The sequence below is a fragment of the Siphateles boraxobius genome, unplaced genomic scaffold (assembly GCF_051911475.1).
Source record: "Siphateles boraxobius isolate OS27281-9 unplaced genomic scaffold, OSU_SipBor_1 77, whole genome shotgun sequence".
NCBI classification, from domain to species: Eukaryota; Metazoa; Chordata; class Actinopteri; order Cypriniformes; family Leuciscidae; genus Siphateles; species Siphateles boraxobius.
In genome coordinates, this window is record NW_027509205.1 from 596,920 (window position 1) to 620,581 (window position 23,662).

The 23,662-nt window shown below is 42.3% G+C and overlaps 1 protein-coding gene, 6 non-coding genes and 1 pseudogene across 7 annotated transcripts; 7 read left to right on the forward strand and 1 right to left on the reverse strand.

Moving 5' to 3' along the window:
• The first annotated feature begins 10,499 nt into the window (after positions 1-10,499).
• Positions 10,500-12,682, forward strand: LOC143726080 (E3 SUMO-protein ligase ZBED1-like). The gene is made up of 4 exons (XM_077219067.1): positions 10,500-11,069; positions 11,230-11,701; positions 11,901-12,027; positions 12,158-12,682. Exons 1-4 carry the CDS (start codon positions 10,723-10,725, stop codon positions 12,532-12,534), a joined length of 1,323 nt encoding a protein of 440 aa, XP_077075182.1. The 5' UTR covers positions 10,500-10,722; the 3' UTR covers positions 12,535-12,682.
• A 517-nt stretch (positions 12,683-13,199) lies between these two features.
• On the forward strand, positions 13,200-13,315 carry LOC143726454 (5S ribosomal RNA; annotated as a pseudogene).
• Positions 13,316-13,765: 450 nt separating this feature from the next.
• trnay-gua (transfer RNA tyrosine (anticodon GUA)) lies at positions 13,766-13,852 on the forward strand. The gene is given in 2 exon segments: positions 13,766-13,802; positions 13,817-13,852. It is a non-coding gene; the product is annotated as a tRNA-Tyr (tRNA).
• Positions 13,853-13,967: 115 nt separating this feature from the next.
• Positions 13,968-14,039, reverse strand: trnae-cuc (transfer RNA glutamic acid (anticodon CUC)). The gene has a single exon. It is a non-coding gene; the product is annotated as a tRNA-Glu (tRNA).
• Positions 14,040-17,185: 3,146 nt separating this feature from the next.
• trnar-acg (transfer RNA arginine (anticodon ACG)) lies at positions 17,186-17,258 on the forward strand. The gene has a single exon. It is a non-coding gene; the product is annotated as a tRNA-Arg (tRNA).
• A 401-nt stretch (positions 17,259-17,659) lies between these two features.
• On the forward strand, positions 17,660-17,731 carry trnae-uuc (transfer RNA glutamic acid (anticodon UUC)). The gene has a single exon. It is a non-coding gene; the product is annotated as a tRNA-Glu (tRNA).
• A 2,588-nt stretch (positions 17,732-20,319) lies between these two features.
• On the forward strand, positions 20,320-20,392 carry trnar-acg (transfer RNA arginine (anticodon ACG)). The gene has a single exon. It is a non-coding gene; the product is annotated as a tRNA-Arg (tRNA).
• A 614-nt stretch (positions 20,393-21,006) lies between these two features.
• On the forward strand, positions 21,007-21,125 carry LOC143726342 (5S ribosomal RNA). The gene has a single exon (XR_013198591.1). It is a non-coding gene; the product is annotated as a 5S ribosomal RNA (ribosomal RNA).
• Positions 21,126-23,662: the final 2,537 nt, after the last annotated feature.

Sequence of the window (23,662 nt, forward strand, 5' to 3'; positions counted from 1 at the left end):
TGTGATTAAACACTCGACGCTGAGAATATATCCTATGTGTTACAGGAGACTGCTTTGGTGATAGAGTCCGTCCTTGCTGAGTTCCGGGACTAGCCGGCCTTGAAATCGATGGCATTCACCTGTTCAAGTCGCCAGAGGCAGTCGACGCTCACTGGGCAGTTGCGAGCAAGCACTTCAGTTGCATGCAGGTGGGTTAATGTCTTTGCGGTCATCGTGTGTCAAAAGCATTCAAACTTTTATATGGCAACATTTCAAAAGGACACCAAATAAGGTCATAAATAAGGACCTTGCAATATGTTGTGTGTTACAGGATCCCCCTGGCATACCGCTGTATGTGTCTGTGAAGGTGGTGGTGATGAACGGCGTCCAACTGAACAAGCACAAGTGCCGGCGAGGCAGCAACTCTCTGTAGGGGTTGCACGCCCACCTGTTCAACGCCGTCCCTTCACAGCGATGTGGGATTATGCCATTCCAAGTGAGTGATTAAAATATAATATATATAAAACTTTATTGCAGACACATGTTCATATAGCACATCATACAGTATAATAAAAAAAAATGTCAATGATAGTTTCAATGATACATTTTATTTCACAGCTCCAGTCATCACATGTAAACATTGTACACAATAACACCAAAATGGAAATGTGTTTTAGGTATACTTGGTGTCCTTTGCTGTGCAGTGGAACCACCGCATGGCATCACTCCGTGTTGCTGGTGGTCATGGCTGGCAGATGTCGTGCTTGGACGCACGGCAGATCCAGCGCGTCAACCAGCAGGCCGAGGTTCTCTTCGGCAAGGAGCACGTCCTGGAGCCCAACTTTGCTACACTGACTCCGGTCCCGGAAGTGTACAAGCACCCCAACGAGGAGGAGCTCCTTGGTGTAGAGTACGCCATATGCCAGTCCCCATGCTTCACTGCCAGGAACTACTACGTGCAGAAAGGTACAGTACTTGATCACACACTTAATCAATGATGACAAACCTGGTGAAAAAAAACCTATTGTTGTGTAGACACATTTGCGATTAGTACAGTTACATATTTGCAGTTGAGGAAGGGCAGTCGCGTGAGGAGGAGGAGGAGTCGGCTGAGCAGGGATATGACGAGACGGCAGACGAGGGTCTAGGCATGTCTTCTGATACAGAGGAGGACCCGATAGACAGAGTCTGTGGGAAGCACATCGTCCTCACCCAGGCAGAACAGGTGGAAGAGGAGGACAGTCCTGCCCTGCAAGACATGCTGATGAGCCATCAACATCTGCCAGGTATAGAGGAAGTGGAGGCACTGGCCTTGCACCTCCTAGAACTGGCCGACAACAGTGACCACCACCTAGTACCGGCTGACCAAAGGGCAGAAGATCGCCGCCGCCGCCGCCAGCTCTCTCCACGACCACGACAAGACTGCTGCCCGCTTCGTCAAGCGGTACGAGTCCAGGTTGGGCTACACCTTGTTCGGTCGGTGCCTTGGGGCGGACTCTCCCGAGACCAGAGCAGCCCAGAAGACCAAGTTTGGCTGCATGAGGTACGGTCAGGCGGCACAGGTGACCGAGGACAGTGGCCTGCTCTACCTCCTCCTCAAGATGCTGAAGAACCGAGCGCCGGCCAATCAGCTCACCTCCCCCAGCAAGGTCACGGCTTCTTTGAAGGAACAGTACAAGAGGATTGCAGACCGAGTCCGAGACGACCCCATCCTCGGCGATCTCGCCATTCCACTGCCCAACTTGAACGCCAAGTCCATCTCGACCTTCGCTGCCAGGGAGGAGAAAAAGGCCAACTACCGGGCGATGGTACTGCCGAAGGTGACGTCTCACCTGAAAGGGCTGTCGGCAGGACCGTTCCCGGACATCCCTCCCACCACCAGACCGGCCTCAGGTCCAGTACCTGCACGTTCACCACGAGGCTGGAAAAAGGCGTGGTGAGAAGCGGAGGTAAGTTGTCATAAGCACTTTGTTTTACCTGTTGGCTGTGGAAAGCAAATAGCACATACGTCATATCAATACTCATTACATGTGTATTGTATATTTCCAGATTATTTGTTGAAGAGCCAGAGCCTGTGCCTCCTGTGAACCGGCCCGTTCAGCCCACGGCGTCGTCCTCCTCCACTCGGCCAAAGCCTGCTGCGTCCACCCACCTCCAGCCAAAGCCTGCTGCGCCTACCTATGGACCACCCCCTGTGTCGGCAGCACCCATACTGCCTTTTCTCCCCGCACAGCCACAGGCTCCCTCCATCCTGTTTCTTGGGCCATCGTGCAGCCAGAGCTTTGTACCTACAAGGGCTACACAAGGGCTACACATTGCAAATGACTGGACACGCCCACCGGTGTTGAGCCGCGGTTGATATTGAGTACACCTGCGCGGTGCAATCAGGCGGGCGCGTCTATGACTAGTGGTGTGATAAAAACCCTGTCTAAGGTTGGTTAATGGTTATTCTTCTCTGTGCGGGGTGAAGTAACCGGCTACCCATTTCTAGTTGAGTCGACTCTCTGGAATGCGTGTGCGTGAAGTGACGAGTGCAGGGGACATAAAGGTTAATCAGGACACAATCAGGTCCCGGTGGCTGAAAAGGACAAGATGAAGACTGCTTTCTGCACACCTTTTGGGTTATATGAGTGGAATAGGATGGCCTTCGGCCTGTGCAACGCCCCTAGTACATTTCAGAGACTGATGGAGCGTATGTTTGGCTCGCAGCATTTTCAATCATTGTTGCTGTATCTGGACGATGTTATTGTCTTCTCTTCCACAGTGTCTGAGCATCTACAACGGCTGGATGTGGTCCTGAAGCGTCTACAACGAGAAGTCTTGAAAGACAAATTGGAGAAGTGTTCGTTCTTTCAGCCAAGGTGAACTATTTGGGACATTTGATTACTGCCCAAGGGGTGGCTACCGATCCGAAGAAAATTGAGGCAGTTGCCAATTGGCAGCCTCCCCAGCTGGTTTCGGAACTTTGGTCATTTCTGGGCTTCGCAAGCTATTACAGGAGGTTCGGGGAGTCTTTTGCTAAACTGGCTGCTCCACTTCATCGCCTGGTAGCTGACCTGACTGGAGCTAAAAGGAAGATCCCAGCCCGGTCCTGCAGGGGGGCCTGGACAGAGGAGTGTCAGCAGAGTTTTGATGCCCTGAAGCAACGGTTGGTGAGTGCTCCATTGCTGGCGTATGCTGACTTCTCTTTGCCATTCATCTTGGAAGTGGACGCCAGTTATAGCGGATTGGGAGCAGTCCTGTCACAGGAACAGGAGGGCCGAGTTCGACCAGTAGCCTATGCCAGTCGTGGGTTAAGGCCTAAGGAGAGGAACATGTCCAATTATAGTTCCATGAAACTTGAGTTCCTTGCCCTTAAATGGGCAATGTCCGAGAAATTCCGTGAGTATTTACTGGGACACAAGTGTGAGGTATATACGGACAATAACCCTCTGAGCTACCTCAACACCGCTAAGCTCGGTGCTTTAGAACAGAGATGGGCTGCCCGACTTGCCGCTTTTGACTTCAGTATTAAGTATCGTTCTGGACGTAGTAATCGTAATGCTGATGCACTCTCACGACAGCACCCGGCTGGACCTGTTCTGGAGGCTATGATTCCAGGAAGTTCTCTGCCAGAGCCTCTCCAACAAGTCGGTTCTACTGGACACATGAACGGGGTGCAAACATCCATTACTGCTTTCCCTGGCTATTCTTCTGCAGATTTACATGGCCTACAGGAAGCAGATGCAGTGTTGGGAGTATTCCTGAAGTTATGGAGAAGAGGGACATACCCTTCTCATGGAGAGAGGCAGGGGTTGTGTCCAGATGTAGGTAAACTCCTGAAACAGTGGAAGCGATTGCAGATGAAGGATGGCGTAATGTACCGTCAGTGTTACCATCCGCAGGGCGGTGAGGCCTTTCTGCAGCTGTTGCTCCCAACATCCTTAAAAACTATGGTGATGCAGCAGCTTCATGATGAGCATGGCCATCAAGGAGTGGAGCGTACGACAGAGCTGGTGAGACAAAGATGTTTCTGGCCAGGTATGGGTGAGGATGTGAAACGTTGGTGCCAACAATGTGAACGTTGTACTGTTGCTAAAGATGTCTTCCCTCGAGTACAGACATATATGGGTCAAATGTTGGCTTCAAGGCCTAACCAAATTCTGGCCATCGACTTTACTTTGATCGAGCCATCACAGAATGGAATGGAGAATGTTCTAGTTCTGACAGATGTGTTTTCTAAGTACACCCAGGCCGTGCCTACCCGGGACCAGAGAGCATCTACAGTTGCAAAAGTATTAGTTAATGAGTGGTTCTACAAGTTTGGCGTTCCTAGTCGCATCCACTCGGACCAGGGGAGGAATTTTTAAAGCATCCTTATTCAACAGTTGTGTGCGTTGTATGGCATTGAACGGAGTCGGACCACCCCAGCCCATCCTACTGGAAATGGTCAATGCGAGCGATTTAATCGGACTTTGCACAATCTGCTGCGTACTCTGCCCTCGTGCAAGAAGAAGAACTGGGCAGCATATCTTCCTCAAGTGGTATTTTCTTATAACACTACTCCACACCAGTCTACAGGTGAATCCCCATATTTCTTAATGCTTGGGCAAGACCCACAATTGCCGGTTGATTTTCTTTTGGGCAGAATCGATACTCCTACTCGGGGCAGTGTCCATGATTGGATTTCTGACCATCAAGCAAGACTTCAAGTGGCCTTTGATGGAGCTAGAAGTCGTATGAAGGCTGCAGCGGGCCGTAGGAAAGAGCGACATGATCGGAGGGTACAGGATGAGCCTTTGAGCCAAGGTCAATTGGTGTACCTGCGGGACCTTTGTGTGCGAGGCCGAGCAAAGATCCAAGATCACTGGAGTTCTGTCCTCTATAAAGTGCTGTGAGCCCCGACACCTGGTGGGTCCGTGTACACCATTGCGCCCGTAGAAGATTTGGAGAAGGTTAGACATGTGCATCGTACGTTGTTAAGAGTCCAACCAGCTGGCCGGAATCTGGCAGAACCTGTTAGCCCTCTTTCTTCAGACTCGGATCAAGCATCGGTGGACCCTGGAGAGGAGGATATACTGGATGCGTGGCTAGTGGTGCTGCCAGAATAAGAAGTTCCTCCCCCAGTGACCGTACCCATTGCTGTCCCTTCACCTACACATGGGGTGCCACCTCTGACCCAAATCCCTGAGTGTGCCTCCATACCCTCTAGTAGAGTTCCTGAGCATTCGGTGGTCCATGAGCATTGTTCTAGTGATCCCTCAATGACATCAGGGGGTGTCTCCATTACTGAAGGGGCACCACTACGACGGACCACTCGAAAAACCGCAGGCTACCATTCCAATGCCCATAATTTGCCAGTGACAATGGGGGGCAGAGGAGGTATTTTGAATTCGCAAGTAACTGTCATTAGCAATGATACTACACTCTTTAGGCCTTGGCGTTGATTATCGTCGGGTCGCCGAATTTAAAAACTAGGGGGTAGATTGTGACCGGTTGATAATCTAACGTTCAGTGTTCCTGAAAATTGGGCTACACATTGCAAATGACTGGACACGCCCACCGGTGTTGAGCCACGGTTGATATTGAGTACACCTGCGCGGTGCAATCAGGCGGGCGCGTCTATGGCTAGTGGTGTGATAAAAACCCTGTCTAAGGTTGGTTAATGGTTATTCTTCTCTGTGCGGGGTGAAGTAACCGGCTACCCATTTCTAGTTGCGTCGACTCTCTGGAATGCGTGTGTGTGAAGTGACGAGTGCAGGGGACATAAAGGTTACTATAGCTTATTTTTGGTCACTGTTTCATGGTCCTAGTGCAACTGGCGGCTGCGGATATGGCGGTTGTGAACCGCTAACGATCGAGCTCTTTAACGAGCTGCTCGTAAGAAATGTTGAAAGACTGACGTAACGTAATGTATGTTTGATGAGCTATTAAGTTATAGTACACTGATATGCTGGTAGCCTGGTCCATTTCAAGCAGCGCAAACAATATTAACCTCAAGTCTTAATTGAGAAGTGAAATATGATGTTACTGTGACTGAGTGTTGTAATTATTTTCTTTTCCGTGGTTGTTGTGTTAAATCCATTTGCCAGTTCTACCCGCTGGTAGCTAGAACTGCGATATTGAGGCTTAACAGAAGTTGGAGTGTATTGGTTTTCTTTTGATATTCTTTTTATTTGGTGTGACACGTGTTTTATGTTTTGTTTATTCACTGATTTGCTGTGTTTTCTTTTCTTCTGTTAAAGTGGTCGAATTGTGGTCTCTTGTTTCTGTCGGTATTAATTGGTAAGCTGTATTGGAGACTTATTTTGATGTTTTTATGTGGATGATTTTATTCCCTGTGATAAATAAATTTGGTATACTTTTGGAAAGTCACGTCTCTGTCTTCAGTGCAAACCGAACCAGCAGGGTCCTTCCTTTTGTTGTAATTCTTTTTGGTTTAATTGTCTTTTTTTGGGGGGTTATTTTTATTACTTTATACTTTCCTGGGTGGAGACGGAACCTAGGTGGCGTAGTCGGGTATATTTATATCGAACCAAAGGTTACATTAAGAATGGTTACTCTTAATGCTAGAGGTTTAATGGACACAAGGAAATTTGAAAAAGTTAAGGAAATGTGTAAAAGAGAAGATGTGATAATGTTACAAGAGACTAACTGGAAAAACTTGCATATAAGTGAAATAAGAAAAAAATAGAATGGAGAGATTTTATACAACAACGGGGATGATAGATTTGGAAGAGGAGTTGGAGTACTAATAACAGAAAATAGATATATAAAATGTAAATTAGTATATAAAGATAAAGTGGGGAAATGTATAGGTTTTGAAATGGAATATGAAGAGAACAAAATACTTGTGGTAAATGTGCATGCACCATCGGAAGAGATTAAGAAGAGGGAATATTTTAATAGTTTAAGGGAACTTTTAAGGAAATATAAGGAAATTGTTATTATGGGGGATTTTAAGGATGGGGATAGGGAGTTGTGTGAGGGAGACATAACTCTAGAAGAGGTAGAAGAGGCAATCAGACAGACAAAGCCAAATAAAAGCCCAGGAGCAGATGGTTTAACACATGAATTCTATCAAACTTTTATGAAAATTTTGGCACCGATATTGGTGAGAATGTATACGAAGATGGATGAAAAAAAGAAGTGCCAAAATCTATGTGTACAGGGATGATAACGACTCTTTATAAAAATAAAGGGAGTCCGCTCAAATTAGAAAATTATAGGCCTCTAAGTCTTTTAAACACAGAGTATAAAATTTTAACAAAGATTTTAGCAAATAGACTAAAGAAAGTAATAGGGACTATAATAGCACCAAATCAGGCCTATAGCATCCCAGGGAGGGATATAACCGACACAGTTTGCACAGTAAGGGATGTTGTGTGCAGGATGGGGGAGGATGGGGAAGGCGGAATAATTTAATGTGTAGATCTAAACAAGGCATTCGATAGAGTGGAACACGACTTTTTAGAACAAACAATGAGGAGATTTGGGTTCGGGAATAGAATGCTGGGATGGATAAGTCTATTATACAGTAAAGCGCAAAGTTGAGTGAAAGTAAATGGAGTTTTAACAGACCCTTTTCCGCTCGAGAGATCAGTGAGACAAGGATGTCCCATGTCCGCATTGCTATACTCAATCTCGGTGAAACCGTTAGCGATTATGGTACGAGCAGATAAAAAGATAAGTGGCATTAAAATTCCAAACAGTTGTGAGAGTGTGATACACAAATATGCGGATGACACGACATTTACGATTAGGGATGTAGAGAGTATAAAAAAGATAATGGGGCACATAGAAATGTATGGGAAAGCGTCAGGAGCAAAAATAAATGTAGAAAAGTCTGAAATAATAAGCATAGGAGGGGTAGACTTAAGAGGGTGTGATATACCTTTTAAAACTACATTGGGTTATGTTAATATTTTAGGTGTGCAGATTGGTGAAAATGCTAAGAATGCAAGGGATGCCACATGGACAGGGGTTTTAAATAAAATTAAACAAGTACTCCAATTTTGGAAATTAAGGGAACTTATGTTAAGAGGGAAAGTCATGCTGATGAACTCTTTGTTACTTTCCAAATGTAACTATATTTTAGGTGCAGTTGATCTGCCAAAATGGGTAATGAATGAGGTGACTGAAATAACGAATGATTTTATGTGGGGAGGGAAGGGAGTGAAAATGGCAAGGAAAACATTAATCACAAGCAAAAAAGGAGCAGGATTAGAAATGATTGATTTAGATGTTAAAAATAAGGTAATAAGGGTGAAAGTGGTGAAAAGGTATTTATGTGGGAAAGAGGAGTATGGATGGAAGGGTTATATGAAGGAGGTGTTGGACAAATGTAGTGGATGTGGGGAAGAAGGGCTTTTTATGGTGCTAAAAAAGCCAATGTATGACAAAGTGCCGCTGTTTGACCAGGAAGTGCTTAGTGCATGGGCAGAAGTTTTAGGAAATATAAAATTTGAATGTGAGAATATAAATCAAGTTTTAAATCAGCCAATTTTTTTAAATCCAAGAATTAAAATGAAAGAGAGAATGTTTTATGACAAGTTGTATATAAAAGCAGGAGTGAGACAAGTAAAAGATCTAGCATACGAGTACGTAAGAGGGTTTTTACCTAATAGAGCTATATATGATTGTGTTGCGGGATGGAATGATGATATTGAAATGTCAAAAGTGGACTCGATGTGTGAAAACATCAAAATGAGCTTGCCAAGAGCCTGGACAAAGAGAATTGAAAATGAAACTGTTAAACCTGGGGAGTGGGGATTGCCAGTTTTGTATTTTGATGGAGGTGATGGGGAAAAATTACTGGGAGGAGTGTCCACTAATATGATGTAAAAGTTCAAGTTGAAAAAGGAGATAAAAGTACCAGCATCAGAAATTGTGTGGCAGAAGGTGTTCCCTGGTTTAAATGTCAAAGAAATTTGGAAGAATCTGTGTGTGAAATACAATGGACTTGAGTGTGAAAACTTGGACTTTAAGTTAAGACACAACAGAATTTACACGAAAGTGGTACTTCACCAGATAAATAGGAACATAAATAGGGATTGTGATGTGTGTAAATCTGCTACAGAGACACTGATGCATATCTTTTTAGAGTGCAGGGAACTTGAGGACTTCCATGGAAAGTTAAAAGAAATATTAAAGGAGAACTGGGGGAAAAATGTTGGGCAAGATGAGTGGAAAACACTGTTTTTATTTGGAGATTCTGTGGGTCATAAAGATTAGAAAGTGAATCTTTGGAACTATATATTGAGTCATGCAAGATACGCAGTATGGGCAAGGAGGAACTTAGCTTTTTATGAAGGGAAAAGTGTGGAAATATGTACAATGTTCAAACAGGTACTGAGGAAAAATGCTTACCTGATGTGGAAGTATTTGGAGAAGGATGTTTTTGAAGAATATTTTTTAAAGGATTGTGACCTGGTAAATGTGGATGATGGAAAGAAAAGGAACATCAACTTTTGAGCAATTACCAATGTATTTAATGTAACATGCTAATTGTTGTAATGATGTATTTTGTTTGTGAAATGTAAAATTATTTTGATATTTTTTATAATAAAAAAAATAAATAAAAAAAAGACACGCCCGATCTCGTCTGATCTCGGAAGCTAAGCAGGGTCGGGCCTGGTTAGTACTTGGATGGGAGACCGCCTGGGAATACCAGGTGCTGTAAGCTTTTTTGATAAAAAAAACAAAACAAAAAAGACTCCCTGAGCTTCTTCAGAAAGCCTTGAAAAGTCTCTGAGATTCTTCAGAAAGCATGAAAGAGTTTGAGTTTTTTCAAAAGTTGTTCTTAGTTTTCTTCACTAATGGTCTAACCTTTTAAATAGCCCAATTTTGGCAGCAGTTTTCGCTTACGGCCATACCACCAAGGGCTGGGCGATTTTATCGATTCTGCGATATAAATCGATATTTTTTTTCCAAAGAGAGTATCGATTTTTTTGCCGCGAGTATCAATACATACGTCCCATTCAAATCCCCTGTGTTTACCCCCGTTCGTGTTGCAGGAAGAGGGGTTTGGTCAGCCAGCCGCTAGTGTTGCTGTAGAGCAAGTTACCCGTACAAAATTTAAACAGACGCAGACGTCTACCTCTTCCTGTTTACCAAGTCAGATCAAGGATATTCAGAGAATGGCGGCGAATATAAATCCGGCACCCGCCTGCTTAAAAGCAGATGTGTGGGAGCACTTTGGTTTTAAAAAAACGAAGGAAAGCAACGAATTGGATAAAAGCGTCGCGGTTTGTAAGCTATGTGGCACTAAAGTTAAGTTTTCCGGCAATACCACAAATTTACGAGCGCACCTAAAACGTCACCACCTGGACAAGTTTATGCTTACGGAGGACCCAAAGCACTAGCGGCCGCGTGACCCAAAACAAACTACGCTGGACATCGATGGCGGTTGTTCCCACAAGTTTCCATCTGCTTCACCAAGGTCGCAGAAAATTACAGAGTCCATTGCCTACTTTACTTGCCAGGATTTGAGACCATATTCATTGGTGGAAAACCCCGGCTTTAGGCGCATGGTGAACGCGATGGAGCCCCGCTATCCGATTCCAACACCTCACCAAGGTTTCCATTCCCGGGGTGTACGCTCAGACAAGGGCACACGTTAAAGCCTCCCTGGCCAGCGTGGAGAGAGTTGCCCTAACGTGCGATGGCTGGACCTCGCGCACAACTGAAGCATATGTCACCATCACGGCCCACTTTATCAACGAGGAATGGGAGCTCGTTACGTATGTTTTACAAACCAAGGACATGCCCGAGAGCCACACCGGACACAACCTGGCAGAAAATCTGAGAAAGGCCTTCGCTGAGTGGGGAATCACAGAAAAGGATCCAGTAATCGTCACTGACAATGCCTCAAATATGACAATCTCAGCTGAGGAGGCAGCATTCACACTTCATGTCAAATGTTATGCTCATACACTAAATCTAGCTGCACAGCGTGCCCTCAAAATCACAGCAGTCGCACGCCTGCTGGGAAGGGTGAGACGGATTGTGAGTTTCTTCAGACGGAGCACCACAGCCAACCACATGCTGAAAGAGAAACAGAGGCTTCTCAGACTACCAGAGCACAAGTTGATGACGGATGTAGTTACCAGGTTAGTGTGTGGTTACTTTTCAATAGTTTATTTTGTTTTTTTATTACTTATTCATTTATTAATTACATTATTATTTAATTTGTTTAGTCTTTTATGTAAAGCATCCATGCTGTCTATAAATAAAATATAAATAAAGTATATTTATTTTATTTAACTACAGATGGAATGACATGCATGACATGCTGGAAAGATTCCTGGAGCAACAACCGGCCATCTGCGCAACCCTGCTCTCGAGTGAAGTCAGGAAGACAGAGAAAGATCTGTGCACACTGACTGAGTCAGACGTGACAACAGCTGAAGAAGTAGTCAGCGCTCTGAAGCCTATGAAAGAGGCAACACAGTACATGTCCAAGGAGAAGACCCCCACACTGTCAGTCGTCGCACCCCTCCAGGACACACTGATCAACGGACTGAAACCGATCGAAGGTGAATCTGCAGTCATAAAAGAGATGAAGGCTGCCATGGCTGGGGATCTTCAGAAGAGGCATATTGACCTCAAGGCAACTCTCCATCCATGTTCAGCGATGGATCCAAGATTCAAAAGTCTTCCCTTCCTGACTGAAGATGAAAGACAGGAAGTTTATGATGGACTGATTGTAGAGGCTGCAAGACTGAGCATGCAGCCATCAGAGGTAAGGCAGTGATGGTACTGCTACTAGTTTAAAAGGCAAATCCGACATCAGTTTAAAATAGATAAATATTAAATAGTTTTAAAAGCATAATTAAATACTATAATGTTAACAGGTTTAAAGGCATATTTAATATAGTAATTAAAAGATTTATACAATAAAAGCTCATGAATTTCATTTTATGTTGACTTATTTAATTTAGTCACTTTGGAGTGTGGATGAAGAGGGCACAGCAAATGCTCATGCTGATGATGAGGGGATGGCATCTAAAGAAGATGAAGACGCTGTGGATGAAGGAGAGCATTTCATGGAAGGAGTGAGCAGTCAAGGTCAGTTGTATTGCCCATTGTTATCCAGTGAAGCGCACTGTGTGTTGTCTGAACTTCTGTGTAGGAAGTATGGAATGTGCTTAACTATAAGTAATGTTTTTTTTTGTTTTTATTGTTTATTTATTTGAAGGTCAGCGTCCTCCACCCAGGAATCCAAGGCCCTCTTGTCCACTGGCTGCCCTTCTTGGTGAACGATACGGTGGTGGTGCAGCACGAACCAAGAAAAATACCCAAGAGGACGAGGCCAAGAAGCAGATGACCCGCTACAAGGAGGAAGATCTCCTGGAAGTGAAAGAATATCCACTGGTCTGGTGGAAGGAGCACCAGTATCAGTATCCACTCTTGTCACAACTTGCTAAAAGGTACCTCTGTATCCCTGGCACTAGCGTTTCCTCTGAGAGGGTATTTTCCACAGCCGGAGATATCATCACTGCTCAGAGAAGCGCACTTCTCCCAGAGCATGTGGATCAAATTATTTTCCTAAACAAAAATCTGAAGACAATGTAGATCACTTGGTCTGCAGTTATGTGGAGAGGAGAGTTTGTTTAGTGTTCACTTAAGGCCTTAAGCTACTTTGCTAAGATGGGTAAAAAAAAAAATTCAACTTGAATTATTGTCTGGCTGCCATGGTTTATTTTCTTCTGCTGGCTAGACTGGCTACCTCACATACGTGTAGGCTTACAGGCCTTAAAATACTCAGCTAAATTTTAAGTTAAATGTTTTTATTGACTTGAATTATTTGATGTTTTGGAGAAGCCATGGTACTACTATGTTTACTTACCTGGCGGCTTGCACTTTAACTCTCCATTGTTAATTGCAAATTGCAATGTTGCACTTTATTTACTTTTCAAAGTCTTGTAAGCTACAGTTTGCACTGTTTCAATAAATGGAACTAATTTTCTCAACACATCTTTGATTAATTTTGTCCAGCATTTATTTTGCAAGCTGTTTGATGTTTTTGAGTTTTCATTTCAATTAATCCAAGTAAATGAAACACTCACAAGATGTCAACAAAATCACTCTGTCCCCTTTAAATCTTTCAGAAAATGATGTAATTGTATCGAATTATATCGAATCATATCGAATCGTATCGTAGGCTGAATATCGTGTTATATATCGTATCGTGAGCTGAATATCGTGTATCGTATCGTATCGTGAGATTAGTGTATCGCTACAGCCCTAATACCACCTTGGACACGCCCGATCTCGTCTGATCTCGGAAGCTAAGCAGGGTCGGGCCTGGTTAGTACTTGGATGGGAGACCGCCTGGGAATACCAGGTGCTGTAAGTTTTTTGTTTTCTTCACTAATGGTCTAACCTTTTAAATAGCCCAATTTTGGCAGCAGTTTTCGCTTACAGCCATACCACCTTGATCACGCCCGATCTCGTTGGTACGATCCAGGAAGTGAGTTGGCAGTTGGGAGAGAGAGGCTATCCCATGTGCTCTCTGTTAGTTATTTTCTTGCTTTTTGATTTTTCAAGTTTGTTTTTTTGAGTTTAAACATCTCTCAGCAGCGGTTTGCTGTCTGGTGAGTTTTCTTAATTTGATTTGGACAATGGACGGATTAAAAGGCAAAGAAATAGACACGGCAGAAGAAGGAGGAAATTTAAAGGATAATGGAGCGTAAAAAAGACTACGAGCTGGACACGGACGAATGGATTCTACCAAGGTTTATTCCAGAGAGGCGATGGTGATTCAGCAACCTGATATGTTGAGGTTCTGTCCCCAATCAGTGTGCCTTCGATAGCTCAGCTGGAAGAGCGGAGGACTGTAGGTGGCAAGTTGGCAATCCTTAGGTCGCTGGTTCAACTCCGGCTCGAAGGAGTTCTTTTTCACACATAAACATTTCCTTGGCCCTGCTTCTCGACGAGGGCGTCAGCGCTTGAGTTCGTAGTTCGCCATTTTACAATCACGACCGCCGGTGGTGGGCAAAAGCTCATTCCCTGACCGGGAATCGAACCCGGGCCGCGGCGGTGAGAGCGCCGAATCCTAACCACTAGACCAACAGGGAAGGTCTGCTGATGACTTGCCCTCAAGCCTGGCTGTGGCCTCTACCAGATTTTGCAGCAAGACCACTAATACTTGTATTTTCCTCCAGGAGAGGAGACGTCACTGACCCTGGCAAACTGACAAACTGTCACAGACTCTGTAGGAATATCCTAACAACACCACAACTTGCCATGAAAACAAAGCAACCGAGATCCCCAACATGTGAGGCCTCCATCTCGAAGGATTTTAACGCAGTTTTTTGCAGACGTCTCTTACCCTGGATCCCGGTTCTTCCGCTGAGAAACTGTCACAGACTCTGTAGGAATATCCTAATAACACCACAACTTGCCATAAAAACAAAAAATTTGAGATCCCCAACATGTGAGACCTCCATCTCTAAGATTTTTTCTAGCAGTTTTTTGCAGACGTCTCTGGCCCTGGATCCCAGTTCCCAGTTTTTCCGCTGAGAAACTGTCACAGGCTCTGGAGGAATATCCTAACAACACCACAACTTGCCATGAAAACAAAAACAATAAGATCCCCAACATGTGAGGCCTGCATCTCAAAGGTTTTTAAAGCAGTTTTTTGCAGACGTCTGTGGCCCTGGATCCCAGTTCTTCCACTGAGAAACTGTCACAGGCTCTGTAGTAATATCCTAACAACACCACAACTTAACATTTTTTTTTTTTATTTCCTTTATTTTTCCAGGAAGGTCCCATTGAGATTAAAAGAAATCTCTTCCTCCAGGGAGTCCTGGTCAAGATGGCCACACTACAAATCACACACAAACACACAACACATATAAAACATTCCATAAAGTCAGAGCACAACATTCATCATGAATCAAGTAAAACAACAGCATGATTCAATCATTGTATACTGCAGTAAACTTTTAAATACATTCAAAGGAGGAATTGTTTCAGGAGGGACAGTAGCTTGAAATTCATTCCACGGCCATGGAGCATAGTAGGAGAAAGATGATTTACCATGCTCTGAATGTACCCTAGGTACTACTAATTTAATCCCATTAGATGATCTAGTGCTATAGTTCTTTCTACATAAACATAGAAGACTAGTAATGTAATTTGGAAGTCTACCCATCAATGTCTTTACAATAAATTCTAACATATGGGATTTCCTTCTTTGATATAAAGAGGACCAACCCAAATAGTTGTGCAGCAAACAATGATGAGTACGTGAACAAGAATTTGTTATAAAACGCAGTGCAGCATGATGAACGCCATCCAGCCTTTTCAATAAATATGTAGACGCATGCATGTAAACAACAATAGTACTCTGTATTATTCTCTTTCTAGCTATAAAGGAAAAAAAAATTTTTCCCGAAAAAGAAAACCCAGTCTTGGTTTAAGCCTTTTCACCAAGTAATTAATGTGAACATCAAAGGCTAACTTCTCATGGAGCCATATTCCTAAATATTTATAAGTTGATACTCTTTCTATATGTAAACCCTCAATAGTCAGAATAGGCATAACAGTAGACATAGAACGGCTACGTGTAAAAAGAATATACTTCGTTTTATTTACATTTAAAACTAATTTTAGTTTCAACAAGGTAAGCTGAAAAGTATAAAAAGAATCCTTAAGAATTTCAATAGCCTGAGACACAGAGGATGCAGTGGAGTAAATAATTGTATCGTCAGCATAAAAATGTAGCTTTGCCGATTGTATTCCCTGCCCCAATTCATTAATAAAAATAGAAAAAAGAAGTGGTGCCAATAAAGAACCTTGCGGGACACCCTTCCTGACTATTACCATGGATGAGGTGTAATTATCTACAGCAACACATTGAGTTCTATCCGATAAATAATTTTTAAACCAACTCACAGCCGAATTATCGAGGCCAACACTTTTAAGCCTCCGTAACAGTAAAACATGATCCACTAAGTCAAACGCTTTTGTCAAATCAAAAAATAAGGCCGCACAATGTTGTCTATTATCGAGAGCAGTAATTAAATCATTAGTGACTAATGTATTAGCTGTTATTGTACTATGGCCCGCTCTAAATCCTGACTGAAATGCGTTCAAAATATTATGACTAAGTAGATATTCTTTCATTTGATCATTTATAATAGATTCAAAAACTTTTGCTAAAACCGGTAATTTAGAAATCGGACGATAATTATTCAAATCGGCAGGATCGCCTCCTTTTAATAAAGGCATAACCCTAGCCGATTTCCAAGATGGCGGAATTACATTAGTGGATAGACTCAAATTAAAAATCGATGCAATAGGTTCGGCAATAATATCTGCTGACAATTTTTAAAAAAATGGTTCAATTTGGTCAGACCCACCTGATTTCTTACAGTCTAAATTTCGGAGTAGTTTATGAACTTGGGACGGCAATACAGGGGCAAAAGAAAATAAATCTGATTCACTATTAGTTAACTCATCAGTTCTCTGTTCATCAAGGACCAACGAATTGTCTGTTATCAAACCAGCTGAAATAAAATGACTATTAAACGTATTAACAATATCAGCCTTGTCTGTAATCAATCTTTGATTCAATTTTAAAACTTTTGGAAGATTAGTGGATGTATTTGATCCTATAAAAGATTTCGTTAATTTCCAAAATTTAGAAGGACAATTCATGTTATCATTAATCAGGTTTAAATAATACTGACTCTTCGAACTTTATATTAATTTTGTACACTTATTTCGTAATAATCTATATTGAGACCAGTCCTCCTCACCATTTGTTTTCTTTGCTTTAGACCAAGCCACGTTTCTTTGCTTAATAAGATTAGAGACGGATTCATTGAACCAAGGATTATTTCTACCTCTCACCCGAAATCTACGTAAAGGAGCATGTTTATCACAAATTTCTAGAAAGATAGATTTGAAATAATCCCAAGCATCAACCACATCAGGTATAATTGAAACCAACTGTAAATCACTATTATATACATCATGCAAAAAAGCCTGTACATTAAAATTTTTAAATTGACGTTTAAGATTTGAATTGAGAATTGAGATCCCCAACATGTGAGGCCTCCATCTTGAAGGTTTTTTTTGCAGGCCCCTCATCTGACCCCTTCCTGATGTTGGCTCCAGGTCTGTTAATAGCATGAGAAAAAGTAGATGTCATCACAGGCCTCTGCCCAGTCGAACACCAACACGTGGCGTGTAAGCTCACGGACACCTGATCAGTGGGCCAGTGGCGCAATGGATAACGCGTCTGACTACGGATCAGAAGATTCTAGGTTCGACTCCTGGCTGGCTCGCTCTGCCTCTTACACTATGCTGTCAGCCCTTAGCCGTTTTATTATCCCATAGTTTTTGTTATTATTATTATTGGATTGGTTGAGAAATATTAAAAATTGACAGTCCAACAATAGGCTGCTTTGTCAGTAGGATAACGGTTACCATACAATACTATGCGTCTTTTAAAATGCATTGCATGAGTACTATCACAAGGACCTTGCTTTACGACCAGTTTGTAGTGTCTATTATACCATCGCAAGAATGGGAGGAAACTGAACCCCTCGTGAGGCAAATGTGAGCTCCCTCTGTTGAGCCTGATGAAATTGAATTCAGTAAACAATCCCTTCGGATCATTCCCATGTTCTTAAAGGGGACGGTCACACACTAAAAGTAAAAGGGTCTGCTCCAGGCAGAAGGAAGATCCCATATGGTCTAGCGGTCAGGATTCCTGGTTTTCACCCAGGCGGCCCGGGTTCGACTCCCAGTATGGGAATATCGGGTTGTCTTTGCATCACTTAATTGAAACAACCAGCATGTATGTCTGTAGCAGTTTTAGCCAGTGGCGGAGATTCAGCAACCTGATATGTTGAGGTTCTGTCCCCAATCAGTGTGCTCTATAGCTCAGCTGGAAGAGCGGAGGACTGTAGGTGGCAAGTTGGCAATCCTTAGGTCGCTGGTTCTACTCTGGCTCGAAGGAGTTCTTTTCCAAACATAAAAATTTCCTTGGCCCTGCTTCTCGACGAGGGCGTCAGCGCTTGAGTTCGTAGTTCGCCATTTTACAATCACGACCGCCGGTGGTGGGCAAAAGCTTCCTGGACAGTAGCTTGAAATTCATTCCACAGCCATGGAGCATAGTAGGAGAAAGATGATTTACCATGCTCTGAATGTACCATAGGTACTACTAATTTAATCCCATTAGATGATCTAGTGCTATAGTTCTTTCTGCATAAACATAGAAGACTAGTAATGTAATTTGGAAGTCTACCCATCAATGTCTTTACAATAAATTCTAACATATGGGATTTCCTTCTTTGATATAAAGAGGACCAACCCAAATAGTTGTGCAGCAAACAATGATGAGTACGTGAACAAGAATTTGTTATAAAACGCAGTGCAGCATGATAAACGCCATCCAGCCTTTTCAATAAATATGTAGACGCATGCATGTAAACAACATCATCATAGTCTAAAATAGGTAAAATAGTACTCTGTATTATTCTCTTTCTAGCTATAAAGGAAAAACATTTTTTTTCCCGAAAAAGAAAACCCAGTCTTGGTTTAAGCCTTTTCACCAAGTAATTAATGTGAACATCAAAGGCTAACTTCTCATGGAGCCATATTCCTAAATATTTATAAGTTGGTACTCTTTCTATATGTAAACCCTCAATAGTCAGAATAGGCATAACAGTAGACATAGAACGGCTACGTGTAAAAAGAATATACTTCGTTTTATTTACATTTAAAACTAATTTTAGTTTCAACAAAGTAAGCTGAAAAGTATAAAAAGAATCCTTAAGAATTTCAATAGCCTGAGACACAGAGGATGCAGTGGAGTAAATAATTGTATCGTCAGCATAAAAATGTAGCTTTGCCGATTGTATTCCCTGCCCCAATTCATTAATAAAAATAGAAAAAAGAAGTGGTGCCAATAAAGAACCTTGCGGGACACCCTTCCTGACTATTACCATGGATGAGGTATAATTATCTACAGCAACACATCGAGTTCTATCCGATAAATCATTTTTAAACCAACTCACAGCCGAATTATCGAGGCCAACACTTTTAAGCCTCCGTAACAGTAAAACATGATCCACTAAGTCAAACGCTTTTGTCAAATCAAAAAATAAGGCCGCACAATGTTGTCTATTATCGAGAGCAGTAATTAAATCATTAGTGACTAATGTAGTAGCTGTTATCGTACTATGGCCCGCTCTAAATCCTGACTGAAATGCGTTCAAAATGTTATGACTAAGTAGATATTCTTTCATTTTATCATTTATAATAGATTCAAAAACTTTTGCTAAAACCGGTAATTTAGAAATCGGACGATAATTATTCAAATCGGAAGGATCGCCTCCTTTTAATAAAGGCATAACCATAGCCGATTTCCAAGATGGCGGAATTACATTAGTGGATAGACTCAAATTAAAAATCGATGCAATAGGTTCGGCAATAATATCTGCTGACAATTTTTTAAAAATTGGTTCAATTTGGTCAGACCCACCTGATTTCTTACAGTCTAAATTTCGGAGTAGTTTATGAACTTGGGACGGCAATACAGGGGCAAAAGAAAATAAATCTGATTCACTATTAGTCAACTCATCAGTTCTCTGTTCATCAAGGACCAACGAATTGTCTGTTATCAAACCAGCTGAAATAAAATGACTATTAAACGTATTAACAATATCAGCCTTGTCTGTAATCAATCTTTGATTCAATTTTAAAACTTTTGGAAGATTAGTGGATGTATTTGATCCTATAAAAGATTTCGTTAATTTCCAAAATTTAGAAGGACAATTCATGTTATCATTAATCAGGTTTAAATAATACTGACTCTTCGAACTTTATATTAATTTTGTACACTTATTTCGTAATAATCTATATTGAGACCAGTCCTCCTCACCATTTGTTTTCTTTGCTTTAGACCAAGCCACGTTTCTTTGCTTAATAAGATTAGAGACGGATTCATTGAACCAAGGATTATTTCTACCTCTCACCCGAAATCTACGTAAAGGAGCATGTTTATCACAAATTTCTAGAAAGATAGATTTGAAATAATCCCAAGCATCAACCACATCAGGTATAATTGAAACCAACTGTAAATCACTATTATATACATCATGCAAAAAAGCCTGTACATTAAAATTTTTAAATTGACGTTTAAGATTTGAATTGAGAATTGAGATCCCCAACATGTGAGGCCTCCATCTTGAAGGTTTTTTTTGCAGGCCCCTCATCTGACCCCTTCCTGATGTTGGCTCCAGGTCTGTTAATAGCATGAGAAAAAGTAGATGTCATCACAGGCCTCTGCCCAGTCGAACACCAACACGTGGCGTGTAAGCTCACGGACACCTGATCAGTGGGCCAGTGGCGCAATGGATAACGCGTCTGACTACGGATCAGAAGATTCTAGGTTCGACTCCTGGCTGGCTCGCTCTGCCTCTTACACTATGCTGTCAGCCCTTAGCCGTTTTATTATCCCATAGTTTTTGTTATTATTATTATTGGATTGGTTGAGAAATATTAAAAATTGACAGTCCAACAATAGGCTGCTTTGTCAGTAGGATAACGGTTACCATACAATACTATGCGTCTTTTAAAATGCATTGCATGAGTACTATCACAAGGACCTTGCTTTACGACCAGTTTGTAGTGTCTATTATACCATCGCAAGAATGGGAGGAAACTGAACCCCTCGTGAGGCAAATGAGAGCTCCCTCTGTTGAGCCTGATGAAATTGAATTCAGTAAACAATCCCTTCGGATCATTCCCATGTTCTTAAAGTCAAATCACAAATTTCTAGAAAGATAGATTTGAAATAATCCCAAGCATCAACCACATCAGGTATAATTGAAACCAACTGTAAATCACTATTATATACATCATGCAAAAAAGCCTGTACATTAAAATTTTTAAATTGACGTTAAAGATTTGAATTGAGAATTGAGATCCCCAACATGTGAGGCCTCCATCTTTTCAAAAGTTGTTCTTAGTTTTCTTCACTAATGGTCTAACCTTTTAAATAGCCCAATTTTGGCAGCAGTTTTCCCTTACGGCCATACCACCTTGGGCACGCCCGATCTCGTCTGATCTCGGAAGCTAAGCAGGGTTGGGCTTGGTTAGTACTTGGATGGGAGACCGCCTGGGAATACCAGGTGCTGTAAGCTTAAAAAAAAAAAAAAAAAAGAGTCCCTGAGCTTCAAAAAGCCTTAAACAGTCTCTGAGATTCTTCAGAAAGCATGAAAGAGTTTGAGTTTTTTTAAAAGTTCTTCTTAGTTTTCTTCACTAATGGTCTAACCTTTTAAATAAGGCCTGGTTAGTACTTGGATGGGAGGCCGCATGGGAATACTAGGTGTTGTAAGCTTTTTTAAGAAAAAAAAAAGAGACCCTGAGCTTCTTCAAAAAGCCTTAAAAAGTCTCTGAGATTCTTCAGAAAGCATGTAAGAGTTTGAGTTTTTTCAAAAGTTCTTCTTAGTTTTCTTCACTAATGGTCTAACCTTTTAAATAGCCCAATTTTGGCAGCAGTTTTCGCTTACGTCCATGCCACCTTGGTCACGCCCTTGTGGAAGCAGGAAGTAGCTCAGATATCAGAGAGAGAGCAAACAAAGAGTTTTGTGAGTTTGAGAACTGTAAACAGAAGCCTTTATCTCAAAATAACCTTTTAAAAAAGGGGGAACTTGTGTGCAGTGGAGTTATTTACTCCCCAAACAGCGTATGCTGTTTGTGGATAAATACTTTACGTGCTGGGATGGCTGCAGCGCTGGGTGACAAAATGGAGGTGGGAAGAGGCCTGGAGAAAAGGAGCATTAGAGAAAAGAATGGAAATGATGGAGTTGTTGAAGAAAGTGAGAGAAGAATGCGGAGTGGTGATCGGGTGCAGGTACAAAACACCAAAAGAATATGAATTGACATTGGAAGAAGAAAAAGCAAAGGATAAGTTACTGGACGGACTAAGGATAAAGAAAAGTCGAGTGATGGCAAAAGAGGTGGACTGTATGGAGATGGTGGTCTCGTTCCTCGGCCTGCCAACATACATACAGGATGAGGAGATATTGAGAAAGCTCTCGGATTGGGGAGTTAAAGCAGTCTCAAGGGTGAAAAGGAGAATGTGGCCGGGGACAGATATCGCCGACGGGACAAGGTTTTTAAAAGTAAAATTCAACAAAGAGGTAAAATCGCTACAGTATTCTACAAAATTTGAGACATTAGGAGGGACGGAGCACTTCAGGGTCATTCACAACAGGCAAGTGAAAGTCTGTCGTTTGTGCATTCAGCCAGGGCACATTGTTAGAGACTGCCCGAGCTTCAGATGCTATAAATGTGACAAGCAGGGGCATTACGCAAGAGAATGCAAGGAGGCGAACTGCAGTGTGTGCAATATGCGACCTGGACTGTGTGTGTGTGAAACACCAGCGGAGATGGATGAGGAAAACAGCGATGGGAAGGAGTCGGATCTGTACGAGGTGGGCGAGGAGGTGGAGAGTGAAGTAGAGGAAGGTGCGGCGACTGGAGAAGAAGAGAGAAGGGGCACATGGAGTGGAGAAGAAAGAAGTGGGGATTGGAGAGTGACTGAGAGCGTGAGCAGTCAAGAGGAGGAGGCTCCAGGACGGTTGCGGAGAGAGAGACAGAAAAAAAAGAAAGAGAGGGAAGCGGAACCTGGTAAGGAGATGGCATCGAAGGACGTGGAGTGTGAAGACGGAGAAGGGGAGACAACGAAAGGCGGAGGCGAGAGTCAGGAGGATGACAACGCGAAAAGGCGAGGTGAAAAGCCACAGATGGAAGGAGGTGGAGGAAAGAAAGAGGTGCCAGAGAGTCATGACAAAGTTGATGATGAGGAAATGGACACAAGTGATGGGAAAAGAGTGCAGAAGAAGAGAAAGAAGAAAGAAAGGGAAGAGCACAATGCAGAAAGTAAGTGCTTGGAAGTATCAAAATGATTGTTAATGTTTTCAAAACTATATTATTTGCTATGTGGGGGATTATGAACATTGCCTGTTTGAACAGCAATGGACTAAGAGACGAAAATAAGTTTGAGAGTGTGAAGAGATTACTGAAAGGCGATATACTCTGTCTACAAGAGACGCACTGGTCTGATGACACAATGGTCAATATAAAAAAGAGATGGCAAGGTGATATTTTTGTCAATCACGGGAATGCAAAATCCCGTGGCGTGGCAACCCTGATAAAAGAAGGTAGAGTTAATAGTGCGAATGAAGTATACAAGGATGGTAATGGGAGAGTGTTAGTGACTGAATTTGTGTTTCATAATGAACTTTTCAGGCTGATAAATGTTTATGCACCAAATATAGAAAATGAAAGAAAAGAACTATTCAAAGAAATGAAGCCGCTGTGCAAAGGCAACTATATAGTGGTGGGGGACTTTAATGTATGGTGCACGAGACTGGACGCTTCATGCAGCGCAAACTTTAAGTCTGATGTTTCTAGAAAATATTTAATTGAGTGGATGCAAAATGAGGACGTGGTTGATGTATGGAGGGAAGAGAATCCCTACAAAAAAGAATTCTCTAGAAGACAAATGGTGATGGGAGTTTTGAAACAAAGCCGTATAGATTTATGTTTAACCAAAAGGGAAATGTTAAAATATGTTAAAAATGTAAAATATAAGTTTGTAGGTGTAAGTGATCATGCTATAATGATGGTAAAGATGGGTGTAATCAGGGAAGAGAGGGGAGGAGGAATCTGG

Bases quoted from the DNA above. Each gene is read 5' to 3' on its own strand.
- LOC143726080 (XM_077219067.1), top strand. From the start codon at position 10,723: ATGCCCGAGAGCCACACCGGACACAACCTGGCAGAAAATCTGAGAAAG. The intron at 11,070-11,229 runs GTTAGTGTGTGG...ATTTAACTACAG, and splicing joins ATGACGGATGTAGTTACCAG to ATGGAATGACATGCATGACA. The intron at 12,028-12,157 runs GTCAGTTGTATT...ATTTATTTGAAG, and splicing joins GGAAGGAGTGAGCAGTCAAG to GTCAGCGTCCTCCACCCAGG.